Source organism: Camponotus vicinus, unplaced genomic scaffold (genome assembly GCF_025532165.1).
Source record: "Camponotus vicinus isolate PSW18456_S1 unplaced genomic scaffold, iyCamVici1.0 SCAF_4, whole genome shotgun sequence".
NCBI classification, from domain to species: Eukaryota; Metazoa; Arthropoda; class Insecta; order Hymenoptera; family Formicidae; genus Camponotus; species Camponotus vicinus.
The window spans coordinates 21,483,344-21,497,956 of record NW_028141976.1 but is presented as its reverse complement, the minus strand read 5'-3'; the positions used below and the strand labels follow the sequence as shown (position 1 = coordinate 21,497,956).

The following is a 14,613-nucleotide window of genomic DNA, read 5'->3' as shown; positions in this document are numbered from 1 at the left end:
TAAAGATCGCATAAAAACGAAGAATGATTATTAAAAGAAATCCAAGAAAAGATCCTCTTCAAATAAATCCGTCTTATTAAAATAAATTATAAACTTAATATTACTTAATTTATTATATATACATACAATAAATAAATAAATGAGAATATTGATAATTTCGATAATTAAGAAAATTAATATGATTTTATACGCGTGTATCTCGATTACAAAAGTAACCACCGTTGTAATATACTCTTCATGCGCGTAACTATCGATTACATTGTGTGTACTACTTTAGCAGCAATTTACCCGATTCATAAAATAAACTCGCCGAAGATCGTGGGTGCTCTAGAAAACGCGTGAAAAGCAGCGTGGCATGTACATACAAGTATAGATCGCGGCACGCGTGCGTGAAAACATGTCACGGACAAAATAAATCGAGACTTTTTCCGGTACTTGAGATAAAGTTTCAGTGCATCGATAGACGTAAAAGTTAAATGTCTATAAGAATTTTATTGAGCTATAAGCCATGACACTATGCACTTATCGCCTTTGACTTTTTTTCTCCGCGGAAGACGTGAAAGAATTTGTCAAAGTTTACGGTGATGAGAGATACCAAAATATTATGCACTCATGTTAGTGTTGAAATGCATTTCTTAAATAATAAAAATTGTAAAACTTCCTGCGAGGAATTTTTTCATAATTTTTTCTTTTAATATTCAAATAAATATATCGGTTTATTATATTATTATTGTTTTCTATTTATTTTTATTATTGTTAATATTACCTTAAATATTTTTCATCTATCTTTTCAGCAATTTTGATATGTTGACACTACATTAAGTGAAGTGGTCGAACGTTAATAGTTGAAAACATGTACGGAGTTTGCTTGACCAAACTGTCCAAAGATTTGACTGACTGGCTCAAATGCTCCGACTTACTCTCGCAAGCTAGTTCGAAGTCACATACGATAGCAATTTCACATGTAACAAGATTGAGCTTGCATTTAAGAAAATACACGACGATTAGACGACTAAAACTTCACGAAAAATATTAAATCGAAAAAATATATTTTATATATATAAAAATATATATATTTTTCATGTATTTTCCTCATAAAAATTTGCATGTATTCAATAATTAAAATATTTACGTAGATATTGTCGTGATAAAATACGAATGGTCTGACTAAAATGAACAATAAGTGATAATAATCAAAACTAATGATAAGGATGGTAATGGGGATCAGGATGGATATGTGTCCATGTTAATCTTGCAAATTACTTGGCCGACATATATGTTTCGCGATATGTAATAACACAATCATGTTTATCCACAAAGTCACGTTCAAAGCGCATTACTTGTCAAACAGCACGCGGGCCAGCGAACGGAAGTCTATTGCATAGTATCGAAAGTTGCATAACTTTTTAGCCTCGGCGTTGCGTACTTAAAAAGTCAAATTGCTCTTCCAACAAGTTGTTCTCAACTTGCGGTAGGATAAAATTGAATTTTTTATACATCTTGGAAGGGCCAAAAAATACCGAATTTATACATATGCTATACAAAATTATAAATATATAATATATACTAAATTTTTAGTATTTTGTAATATTTTGTAACATTTTAAAATTGCAAATCAACGTATCCAGTAAAATTATAAATAAAAAATAATCAAATATTTTTGAAATATTTTTGCAATATATATATCTACTAAAAATTATACTTGACTTTGCATCAGGTTATGCAACAGGTTAATGTAACTATAATTAAATTATATAAGTGTGTAATCATTAGTTTACGTAAACAGGTCATATGTAATCATAAAATCATATATTTATCATAAAATATGCTTGCTAAAAGCTGGTTGATCAATCTGTCTTTAGAGAAAATGTATATATTGTCGCGTATATATTTTTCTTATTTAATTAAAAACTATTCAATAATAATATAATTTACTAATTCGCCCTATATATTAATATTAAATAAGAGAAAACTAAAATTTTAATATTTCAAAATTTTCTATTTGTTTAAATCTTTTTAAAGAAAGATTCCATGATTCCATAATTTCTCTAAATTAGAAATGTCACGTAAGATAATAGGACAAAAATTAAGCAGTTAATTCGTTTAAATTCATAGAAAAAATTCACTATTAATATTATCTATTACTATTCAGTATTAAAATCTCGCCCGCAATTGCTCAACAATTGTATCATCGAATACATCGCATTTTTTCAAACACGACTTCCTTGTTATCCCGGAAACGATTCTTTTTCATCCGTCTCGCGGTGACTTCCGTTCGTCGCGTCCTCGAGAGGGGTTGAGGACTCACCTCGAAGACCTCGAGTTCCAGCGTGTCGACCTCGACGCTCATCGTCTATCCTACGCAAACTATAAATCCTCTATAAGGCCAACCTCTTCTGCCACCTTCTGGCACTTGAGCCACGCCGCCGCCGGCGGCGAGACGACCTCGTCCCCCCCGCTTCGCGCTTCGCCTTTTACATAGTTCTTCCACCTGGGGCCCACCACCGTCTTCTCGTCTTCGCGGATCATTGCGGGACCGCATTAGTCCGCCAGCTGGCCCCTCGTAATCCCAAATCCACCGTGCCCAGCTACAGCACTACTGGACTGCCTCTCGTATCGGCGATCCAGTTGTCCGATCGACATTCTCTCGGGGGTTCGAGTCACTCGAAACCCCGTGCCCGATGCTCACTACGCACAAAGCGTAAGTGTTTTTCACCCGGTAGAACACAGTTGTCCGCAGTTGTCCGCGAGAAGAAATTTCAGGAAATTTTGTCGGATCTTCTCGGTTTCCATAAACGCGTCACGGAAATCTGGATTTCCGGAAGTTTTGCCCGTTTTGCCGAACACAGGAAAACACGATCTTCCTGCGACGAAGCCTTGAAACATTTCCTCGATGCGATCGCTACGCCTATATATAAACATGTGATCGTGATTGAGAATTGTGCAAGGAGAAAGATCATGTCGACAACGATGGAAGAGATGCGGTCGGAATTATTCACACGGGACGATGCCACGACTCGACATCACTAATCGTCCCTTGCGGTCGATTTTTGGAGACTTTCCAAGTGAAAATTAATCGTTACAATAACGAGGAAATTTAAAGTACGAACTTGTAGCGAAATTTATCATTTATTATCAGAAATATTGCTTCTATATTATAACTTTTTGAAAAAGAAGATATTTATTTATCAATAAAATATATTTTCGCAAATAGATCAAAATTAGAACTTGCACAAATTATACTCTTTCTCTTTTTAATTATTTTATTATATAATCTTGGAATTTTTAAAGATTATTTCAGGCTAGCGCCAAATTACCATGTATAGAAAAAAAGAAACGGCATATTATTATTATTATTATTATTATTACATTGGATAATGCGGTTAGACGAGTTATCTAATGCTTTCCTGATTTCTGTTATCAAGGAAACAGGAAATGGAATCCACCCAGATTATTGTACTTGGAGTATTAATTTAGGACTAATTAATATTTAATATTGAGTTATTATAATTTTATCCAGAAATAAAAGTAATAAGAATAATATTTGTCTTCTTACAAAATTTTAAAAAATCTAGAAAACACACAAACGAACTTATGAAAACTATTTAAAATAGAAAAAAGATTATTTTAATATTTAGATAATAGATATTTATTTAATAGTTAGAATACCATATTTTTTCGGATCAATTATAATTTATAAATAAAACAAAAATTTTGACAAAAAAAACTTTTCTCAGCAAATTATTATTTTTCCAAATAAACAAATAAATAGTTAATAGACAACTAAACTGTCAAACTAAATAGGTAAATGAAATTTATAGATACGAAATAATAGACATAGAGAAATAGCTTTCTATATCCGGCACGTATTTATCATATATATTGAACTATTCTTAAACTTAAATAGACATTTCTTTCATCCTTGCGAAAACATGTCACAGAAAAGGATTGCAACGCACACTTATCCACCCACGTATAAGCTAAGTGCCACGTTTGTATGTCAGTAACCGGAGATGCTCATAATAAGCGGATGACGGTGCAGTATCCTGTTTTCTAAAACCATTTCTGACTAATTCTAGATGGTACGCCTATGAAATCAGTTACCTGTATTATTTACGCGTAAATAATAATTGACCACTTTCGAAACCGGCGCATTCGTTCCGCTTGCAGATTAGAATGACCCATTGGATAAGTAATAAGATGGCACAATCGTGAATTGTGAAAAGACGCCTGCACTTCCATCTCGTCCATAACAAGTTTATCGCGACTAATGGAAGTGCAAAAAAACATAAAAATTTAAGATTACTTATTCGTGGGCGATTTCTAACGATAAAACTTTAAAACAGGCAAAAAAAATAAAACGATTATTCATGAAAAAAGTTAATTGAGTTTTACTTTTTTTTTAAAAGTCATCAATATCAAATTTATCTCAAAAAAAATAAGGAATATAAAAGTGAATTTATTAATGTATGCATGTATTTTTAATGTAATTAATAAATATAATAAAGATTTTTGAGAAAGTATTCGTCAAGAGCAAAAATATTCTCACGAAGTGTACTTTGACGAGCGCAAATCCTTTGAAAAGTAGCGTCCTTGATCTCTGAATACTAAAATGATGTCATCGTTCACCAAAGTCGCCACTTCTGTTCTCGTGTCTAGCAACAAAAATACCCGGGCTTCCTCCCGAAATAATGGCGAACGGATTTTATAGTGACCGTGCGTATTCGAGTCCGACATTTTCAAACATGACGATGCCGAACTCAGTTAATCATACCGAAAGAATGTAAAAAGGGCGGCTCTTACATAAGATACAATAGTGCTCAACCAAAAAATCGTTTCCGATATAGTATCGAAGTATCATCAAGGGAATGTGTTATCTAACGTGACAAATATCCGCTGATAATATTCAACGCGTCAAAACTAAAAGAAAAGACATCATGTATGTTTCTATGTCGAATTAAATATACATACATTTGAAAAGAAAAATATCAATTTTTAATCCTTTGTAATTGTTTACTTAATTAATTTTTTAAGTTGAATAAAAAATGTTATATATATACATATATATATTAATTAAAAATAAATACTAATTCTAAATAATAATTAAAGCAATATATATTAAAATAAACAAAATTAATATTTATTGTTCTTCTTTTTGCATTAACTATATATTTTCTACTTGACGCGCTTAAGTTTAGATCTTTCTTTTAATGAAACCAGCTGTCGGTTTTCTCACTCCGAGGAATCTTACACAAATCATTCTATACTCATAACGCTAAATATAGAGTGATTATATATGCGAGTACGGATGTGGATGTATGTTCGTCATAATTAGTTTCAAATCTTCTAACAAGGTATGACGCGCGAAAGTCTACAATGGGGGCTTTCAAGATCTCGTCTAAATTTTGTCTGGAAACACAGTTTTCGGCGATAATAGAGTCACGAACGAGTACTCCATTTCCGTTAAATGCATTAGCGTGACGATTCTTTTCACCGTTATAGCAGACTGTTATCCTGATCTATTACATAAGGCAGATTACTATATTTTTATTCAAATTTATATAAATGTTTATGTTACTTTTATTGGATAAAGGGAAATCAGGCACTTTCTTTGAGAATCATAGATGCCAGAGATTAGATAAATAGCATAGCAGTTAGGTCAATATGGGCAATAATAGCATAGCGATGAATTTTCTCTATAAACATCAATTAAAGCTGAGATTTAATTGATTCTCCATCTCGTAGGAACGGAAATAGAAGGATATATTTCGAAGACATTCTATCCTGCACGAAAACAAAAGTTTAATCTGGTCGAAAACGTGAGTGATAAAAAAGAGAAAAAGAAAGTTTGGAGCAATTTCGAGGTGTCAGCTTGCGACCGAAATACATACATCCATTTATTTTTTCCTCTTCGCGCACGCGTCACGTATTTATTTCCCTCCTCAAAGAGAATTTTACGAGGTGTGCGCAGGGCATCGTTTAATCATAAAATAACCGAGACTGTCATCGATATATCTAGATCGCAACTCGATGGGAATTAAATTACAAAAGTGCTGGAGTTACTGTTTTGTTATCGATGACTCGCGATATCGCATCTCGATGACAAAATGCCGATACATCGATACGAAAGCAACGTGAAATGGAAATAAACGTAACGCGTTCTTATCGCTTACATCATCGTGACAATTTCCGGCATCCGAGACTTGTTGTGAAATTAAAAATTGGCAGAATCTTTTGTATGTGTGTGTTGCAAGTTTAGATAAAAAAATTAATATTATTCTCAAGACTTCCGATAGTTTGAAAAAATTAACATTGCGACTCAATCATAAAATAAAATAATGCAATAGATATATCGATACGTGAGATTAATATTGTTTATCTTCATCGTCGTATACAAGTTTCTCAAAAATACGAATCCTAGATACGTGCTTGAACGTGAAAAGAAGATTCAAGAGAGAGAGAGAGAGAGAGAGAGAGAGAGAGAGAGAGAGAGAGAGAGAGATCCGATATAGTCGCGCACTCTTATTGTATTATACTCTTATGCATCGTCACTTTTTGCAGCATCTGATTGCGAGATCCGTTATGCAACTTGTATCATTTTATGCGAAGCGTGAGTGAAGCACTTCGAAAAACACGAGCAATATATAATGCTGGCTATAGAACTTTTTTGCACCTCTAACGTTGCACCGTAGTAACGGCGGTGTGTATTCGATAATTGGCACTCGACCAGGGCGCCCTGTCATTCGTTTCAATTATCCTGCTTTGTTGGTGATACAGTCGGTTCTATACACCCACACGAATAGCGCATACTGATAATGAGTCAGGCGTCTTTTTTTGTCTCCCCCCGACAATGCAGCTGTATGATAATGAGAAATGCTATGATTGTGTGTTGCACGATGATGTAACGTAAATCCATTTGAATTAACGATTATTCTAGACTACAAAAATACTCAAATCCCTTAATGTTTCTCAAAAGCAAATTTATTAGCTTTATAAACAAAAGCAGACACTACTTTTGTCCCATATTTTTTTCAAACTAAATAATCCATTTAATTAAAATTTTGCTTGATACAATATTTGCTTGATAAATGCAACTAAGATTCAATATTAAATTAATTTCAAACTGTAGAATAATTTAATAGCATAGCAATATGTATATAACAACATCAAGCATAAAATGATATCAAGATGTAACATGCAATTGATATGAAATGAATAATTAAGATGCAATTATTGTTAGATGCATTTTAAAACAAATAAAAAAGAAAAAAAATGTTATTTTCATTATACGTCGCATTGCGTATATACGTCACATTACGATAGGAACCGCTGCCGAAAGTCAAAGGGACATAATTCCGACTAGCTCACTTTCGAATTATCGCATAATGAAACAATAATGAAACGACCCACGCGAAATCGCAATTTCCCAGAAAGCATATACAAAAGTGGAGCATCCAAACATCATCGGAAGCAAAAGGTCGCATGGCAATCAACGACATTTTATCACCATAAGTCTAGATGAAAAGTCAAAATTTATATAATAACTCGAATTTCGAATTCTGATAATTTATCTAGTAAATAAACTAAAATATCTCTATAGGAAGATGTTACATCTTGTACAACAGCAATTCACACAGACGAAGATAAAGTACCGAGGGGTAAACCGCTGATCAAAATTATGTACACTAATGCCTATTAATGCCCAATTCCTGGGCATTACTGCTAAATTTTTAAAATTTAATAATTTAAATTTTAATAAATTTAAAATTATTATTTGGAAGAAAAGACTTAATAATACTTTAATAACGTCCATAATACGCATTAATACTTCAATAAAACCTAATAATGCCCAAGTAATGCCCAAGCAATGCCCAGTAATGCCTCAAATCTGTACACCGCAATGCCCTCAGCGGTTTACCCCTCGTAAAGTACCCTTCGCCAGTATCAAGAAGTAAAAATAATTTTCAATCTATGTCATAAGGCATAAAAAAGAGATCCGTCTGGAACTTCGTAGAACTTTTTTAATAAATTCCCGCGATTGTCAATATACACGGCTGCTTTTTCTCTTCCACGTGTATATTTCTCCAGTCAGCCGATCGATCCTATCGTTGGTTGGCTACTCTCGAACTACTTTCGTTTGTGTATAATTCTATCCATAGATTGACATAAACGACAATTCATTCTCGGTATGACGCAAATTTGTAATTCTAGACATTAGCCTGTTTACAAAAAGTTTCCTGCGTTCTCGTATTTCGAGAATTGGAGAGCTTGCTGATTTCGAAATATATTTGACGAAATATTTTTAGAGATTTTTCACACAAACGAAATTTAAAAGAAAGTTAAAAAAAGCCATGATTGCACTCCAATATCTTTTTGTTAAAAAAATTCTGTCGAAAATTTAATTTGTTAAAGAAAGTGTTTAATAACTAGTAATAATAATAAAAATACATAAATAATTACTACAAAGAATTTTTTGTGCTTAATATATTTTCTATCTTTATAGTTACTTTATAAAAAATCTATAAAAAAAATTAATATAGAATCGATATATATATATATATATATATATATATATAATAACATAGGAATTTGTATAGGTACACTCATCATTAATAATAGATATTAGTAGTATAACATATAGATATCAAACATATTAAATAACGATTATCTCAATGCACATATACACCAGCTATGAGATATTAATAATAACTGAACTGCTCATATTCCCTATGAGTGTCGAGCGTTATTAGGTCATTCTAGTTTAAGTTTTCCAGGCCAACAAGCAGAATCATCGTCTTGCGTAAATCAGCGTCCCTACATGCAGGATGTCCATAAACGAATGTCATATGATGATAAATTCTTTGATGGAATTAAATCTATAATTAAAAAACTTATAACAATTCTCTAATTCTCAACTTAAAAAATCTTAATAATTAAAATTCAGATTAAATTTTTTATTTAAATATTTAAGTTAATCGACTAAACTGATTTAAACTCGATTAATGAAACTCAATTTTTTTTTTAATTGTTTATTTATATCTTAATTATAAATCTCTAATTTCTTATGTTGATTGCCATCGACGTTGATAAAATGTTTCTCCTATCAAATTATCGTTACACGGAAATCTATTTTAAAGTTATCAGCGAATGTCAGCGGTCATTATAGCAAATGAAGACACCCTGTATAACACAGTACTAGTTTTCCATCGACTATGAGCTAAGCGATTAAGTAAGAAGAGATTAAAGTAAATTGCGTCGTTACATCTATAGGTATCAGACGGTAAATCAGCTAACAATCTCTTTCCTGTTTACTCTGATAATAAAAGAAAAATATCTACGATGAAAATATTACTTTTCGAATAATTAATTAATGATTAGCATAATAATCTTTGGTAAGTTTGAAGACAACAAATATATGTTTAAAAAATTGGAAACAATACGTGAATGCATTTGCATGATTCTTCTGATAATGAATACAATGTTCGTACGCTTACGATACTGAAAATTCATTTTCAGTAAAAATTAGACGGCTTTACTTATACGAAATCAACGATTTGTCTCCCTGCTACTCCGGTGATCTTACGATCGACACTTTCGATCAAGATATAATAGAATTCTCAATGAATCGTCTATTTACTCATAGCCTTGCAATAATTCAGCCACTAGTTGATTGTCCATCTGCGTGTTTATTATTGATCGCGTGTGCGTTCATAAAGCACCCGACAGATATGATTAACGACACATGGCATGAACGGCGCTCCCATTTCCGACGAGACGGCTGTACGAAAAACTTCTCCGAGGAAAACCTTACATCGTTACGTTAACATAATTTCTTTCAGCAAATACGTTTACAAGGTCGGGTTATGTCCGGCCCGACCCGATAAATGTCGCTGTGAAAGACAAGTTAAATGATGCGCTTCGCGATACACGCTGGAAAAGATTTCTAATTAATTAAACTTCACTACGTTCAAATGAAAACGCGAACTTCATCCTGTCCCATTATTCCCTGCGGTTTATCGATCGACAGACACGCAAATGCAGCTGTAAAATCGAAAAGATTGAGTAACCTACTTTTCATCCTCAGGTGAAAGCGAGAATTTTGCACTTGATAAACGCGATTGATAATATCTCTTTTTCTCACTTTCCTTTTTCAATATTTGTCTGTTTTTTTTTCAAGATAGATTAATAAAAAAAAGTAAAAAACAAAAATACATAAATAATCTGCTCGTTATTTTTTTCTCGCTTCCCTCGAGAAAGATCCCCTTAATGTTACGTCTCTTTTGAAATAAGTCTAAATTTCTCTCCATTCCCTTCAATTTGAAGATTTTCTCGACCGCAAGGGATGATCTCTTCGATTTCAATAAGCGGTATGGTACTTTTCCATTCGTCATCTTCGAAGGAGCGACGACTTCACTCGCTACGAAGGCCTCGTCGACATCGTTCTAATGGTCGACATCCAGACACAGAAAGAAAAAAAACGATATCGAGACTGAGTGAAAGAATAAGAAGGAAAAACTCTATATACGGAAGACTCCAATTACTCGATCTAATAAAAAGAAAAATTTAAGTCATATTTTTCATTCAACTGGACTAAATTAATTTTTTAGTTCACGAAACCGATAGATTTCATCAATAACTTAATCTTCATAAAAAAAGTAAAAGTAAAAAGCAATCGATTTTCCTTGTTTAACTGAAATTAATTAATTTTCCCTTTTCAACAAAATTTCATGAAATTTTTGGAAGATGTTGATTAGATCTTAATTTCTAAAACAATAGCAATTAAGATCTAATCAACATCTTCCAAAAGAAAAAAAGAAAAAAATAATTTTTCTAATTAATTAATTTCTTCAATAAAACAATAAAAATAATGTCTACAATGTAATCTATATTCGCTTTCTAATTAAAATAAATTTTTAATAATTAAATATAAATTTCTCCCCAATTAATTTATTTTTGTCATAGTACTTCTTTTTTAAAAAAAGTTCAACTTTATTAATATTATAGAAGAAGGAGAAGGAATGTGAAATCGAGAAAGAGAAGGAGCCTTACCGCGTAAGCGCGTGCAGCGACGACAAGGCGCGTATGAACGCCCGAGAGGCTTTTAAACGGCAATCGATCGCCGTCGCGATGAGGTCAACGTTGGTTTCCCGAGCGTATACGCGGGCCAACGCGGAAGAGGATTGTCAGATGACAAATCAGACTCGTCATGCAATCGTATCAACGTCCTTATCAAACGACAAAGCCTTCGATTGCCACCCACGATTATTACGCAAAGGACGAGGACGATATGATGACGTCGGCAGATGTGATAGCGAACCCGTATCATGATACCTTCGTCATCATATCGCTGAAAACGTCTGCTGCTACGTTTGACATTGGTATGATTCGCGGCACGATTAAGACGAAAACGCGGGCAAGATGTCGACCGATGACGACAGCGAAACAGACGTCCGGGTGATTACATCGTCGTTATCGTCATAACTCACAAGATACGCGTTCTCCCCTTTCGTAGAATATATAACGGAGTCGCAAGTAGATCAGCCGGTGATTGGGCGGACACCGTTCTTCATTTCACGTTGCACCGGCATCGGCACTGTCATCACCATCATCTTCACCATCACCGTCGTTGTCATCATCGTCATCGTTACCATCACCTTCATCGTCTCGGGAGCGCACCGAGTCGCAAATCGACAACGACGACGAGTCGGCGCGTGCTTGACAAGACGACCGATTGATAACGAGGAGCTTGCGAACGTACACGCACTCACGCACCGAGGACTGGTGTCCGCGTTCCTATCTCTCCTCCGATGAAGGATCACGGCGGCGCATTTCACCCGGCGATGGAAACGGAACAGTTTCGCACGACACGCATACACGCACAGGGGCTGCTGTTCGGCGTCGAGATTCACGCGACCTCGAGGCGTCGTCCAACGACGGCGCCACGCGTCGTTCGGCGTCGCGACGCGTGGCGAAATTTCGAGACGACGATGCCAAACGTCGTCGACGACTACGGGGATAAAGAGGGTTGCTGCTGCACTGACAGCGGCGAACGCAGCTGCGACCAGGGGATCGATCGATCCGTCTACCAGCTGTACTACGCTGATGGTATAAACGATTGGGGAACTTAAACCGTTTAACGGAATAATAACACGAGTCGGTAAAAGTTACATTTTGCTTTAGAAAAGATACGAATAAGACTAATTGCGAATAATAATGAATTGTAATAATAATGAATGGATTAATAATGAATTTAAAGCAAATAACAGCCTCCTTATATTTACGCACGCGCAATGTGGTGGATATTATTCGCATATGTGTCATTGTAATACAGATATAAAATGAGGAAATAATAAATGGAACTCGTAGAATTAAATGTCTAATTTTTAAAATCTCTTGTTTGTCAGAATTGGAAAAATATGACTATTATTATAAGTAGGAAAATATGATTATTATGATTGTTTTCTTTGTAGAGCACCTAGTGAGAAGATAAACTGAAATTGAATAGCAGAAGATTGATGGAATAAATGTGCACAGGCAAAAAATGTCATACAGTACTTCCGCAAAAGTATATATAGTCTGGTCATTTGAAGGGTTTGAGGGCAAAATTGATGTGTAAAGAAATTATTACTCAATTAAAAAAGATAATTCCGGTTGGAACAAAGTTGAAGTTAGTCAGTAATTGAAAATCAATCAACATAAATTAATCAACTTAACATGTCGTATTACGTGTTATATTGCATCTATTACATGTACATGCCATTGTTACTAATGAGAATCATTGATGCTGACAAGTGTTATTATAAGGCAACGCGGAAAGACGAGTCGCGCTTTGACGCATCATCAAGATGCGACATGTGTCGTATGTCAATAAATAAGGATCACTCACCTTGCATAGGCCGTGTGGCAGCGCTGCGCGACATTGTTTGCGTAGTTTTAGGCTGTACTTTCGAGTTAGGCGCTTCTGTGGACGGAGTCTGTCGATATGTTCGCCGACGCAGAAGATGACAACCGTTAGACGATGCGATCTCCCGGTGCGACGCTGGTCGGCTATTGTAAAGTGGGCATCAAACGCGCGTCGATGCGATATAAAAACGTGGAACGTACAAAATTTTCCGTTTGTCCGGTGATCAGTGCTCAACGTCGTCGCGTTATCTTCGAACAAGATCGTCTCACTGCCAGCAGCGATGGACGATCTTCGAGCGCGATACTTATTTTCCAAGACACTGAAGAAACGACGACGGATCGGCGGTCTTTCTGTCACGGGGCACAGAGGACGAAGAGGATCGAGGCACGTAGGTGACGGAAACGACGTTAATGAAGATGACGTTCTCAAAAGCAATGAAGGAGGCCTCCTGCTGGATATTCGACAGCGTTGACGGCGACGTAAGGCCTGGCGTAGCGGCACCAGAACGATGCTCAAGTCGGATATTCCGCGGCGAGATAATGGCGACAGGATATCCGGTGTGGGGGGTACGGGGGGTCCTTTGGGGGTGGTGTCCATGTGGGGTGGATAGTCACCTCCGACCTTCCGTCCCGCCTGCGGGCCACCTTCTCCTCCAGGACCTCCTCCTCGTCCTCGAGATGCCCCAGCTTTCGGTGATGCCCGCGGACACCACCCTCGCACGCCGCCAAGTCTCACCGATCGGTTCCCACGTTATTAGGTCTCGTGGGTGCAGACTGCAACAAGGAAAACTCGCAATCAAAATTCGAAAGTATTGCTTAGCTTTCTTACTATCAAGTATTATTCATTCAATTATATAAATTTATTCTCGCTTTAAAAATCCCCATAGAAAATTTCTAATAATAAAATAAATAGCATAATTTAAAACTTTATTTTTTTGAATAAAAAATAAATTATATCTCTCTTCTAAAAAAGATATTAAAGATATTTACATAAGTGAATTATTTATAAATATATATAGAGAATATATATATATATATATATATATATATATATATATATAATATTTATAAAGAATTATTTTATTTAAGAAAGTAGGAAGAAGCGATTAATAAAGACATTGATTTTATTCGATAATAAAATGAGAAAAAATGTTGGAGAAAACATTGGCAATATGAACAGTTTACTATGATGATCTGTCTGTATAAAGACACCATTCAACAACGTTTGATATATGAAGCATCAAACATGCTGACGTTCTTCTAAAAGAACGCCACGCAACGATATAGAACAGTCCAAATGTATAATATATCATATGACATATGCACGAATAATTAAACATCCGAATACCACGATAAAGCTATAACCACTGTTATAAATTATTGCATAACAAAAAATTCACGAAGTAATATATTATTAAATAAATAATAAATTATTAAGTTAAAGTAGAATAATAATATTTTTCTACTTAATTAGTATAATCTTCGTCATAAAAGTCGATATTTTACAAACTAACAACAATAATTCATTTTATATCATTTATACATTATTTGAATCTTTTGCCATAAGCAATTTAATACTACGCTACTATAATACAAATGCGTTCATAATTTTAACGAATCTATATGAGAATCGATTATAACTTTTATCTCTAACATTGCGTGAACATGTATGTGAATTAGTAGATATCAGAAGTATTATTTGTTTGTTTT

At 34.5% G+C, this 14,613-nt stretch overlaps 1 protein-coding gene and 1 long non-coding RNA gene across 11 annotated transcripts in view; one reads left to right on the top strand and one right to left on the bottom strand.

Moving 5' to 3' along the window:
* The window catches only part of Atp8b (ATPase phospholipid transporting 8B), a 50,550-nt gene that overhangs the window by 14,798 nt on the left and 21,139 nt on the right, over positions 1-14,613 (bottom strand). For 6 of the 10 annotated variants that reach the window (XM_083097399.1, XM_083097403.1, XM_083097404.1 and 3 more), the window contains exons 2-3: positions 12,887-13,677; positions 2,392-2,908 (exon numbers count right to left, since the gene is read on the bottom strand). In XM_083097399.1, coding sequence (XP_082953525.1) covers positions 2,392-2,529 — 138 coding nt within the window. In that variant the 5' untranslated portion in view covers positions 2,530-2,908; positions 12,887-13,677. Of the gene's footprint in view, positions 1-2,308; positions 2,909-11,049; positions 11,939-12,886; positions 13,678-14,613 lie in introns of those variants that run through there. The other 4 variants (XM_083097402.1, XM_083097401.1, XM_083097408.1 and 1 more) reach the window with 4 other exon arrangements.
* On the top strand, positions 9,991-12,391 carry LOC145970560 (uncharacterized). The gene is made up of 3 exons (XR_014438530.1): positions 9,991-10,084; positions 10,324-10,661; positions 11,005-12,391. It is a non-coding gene; the product is annotated as an uncharacterized LOC145970560 (long non-coding RNA).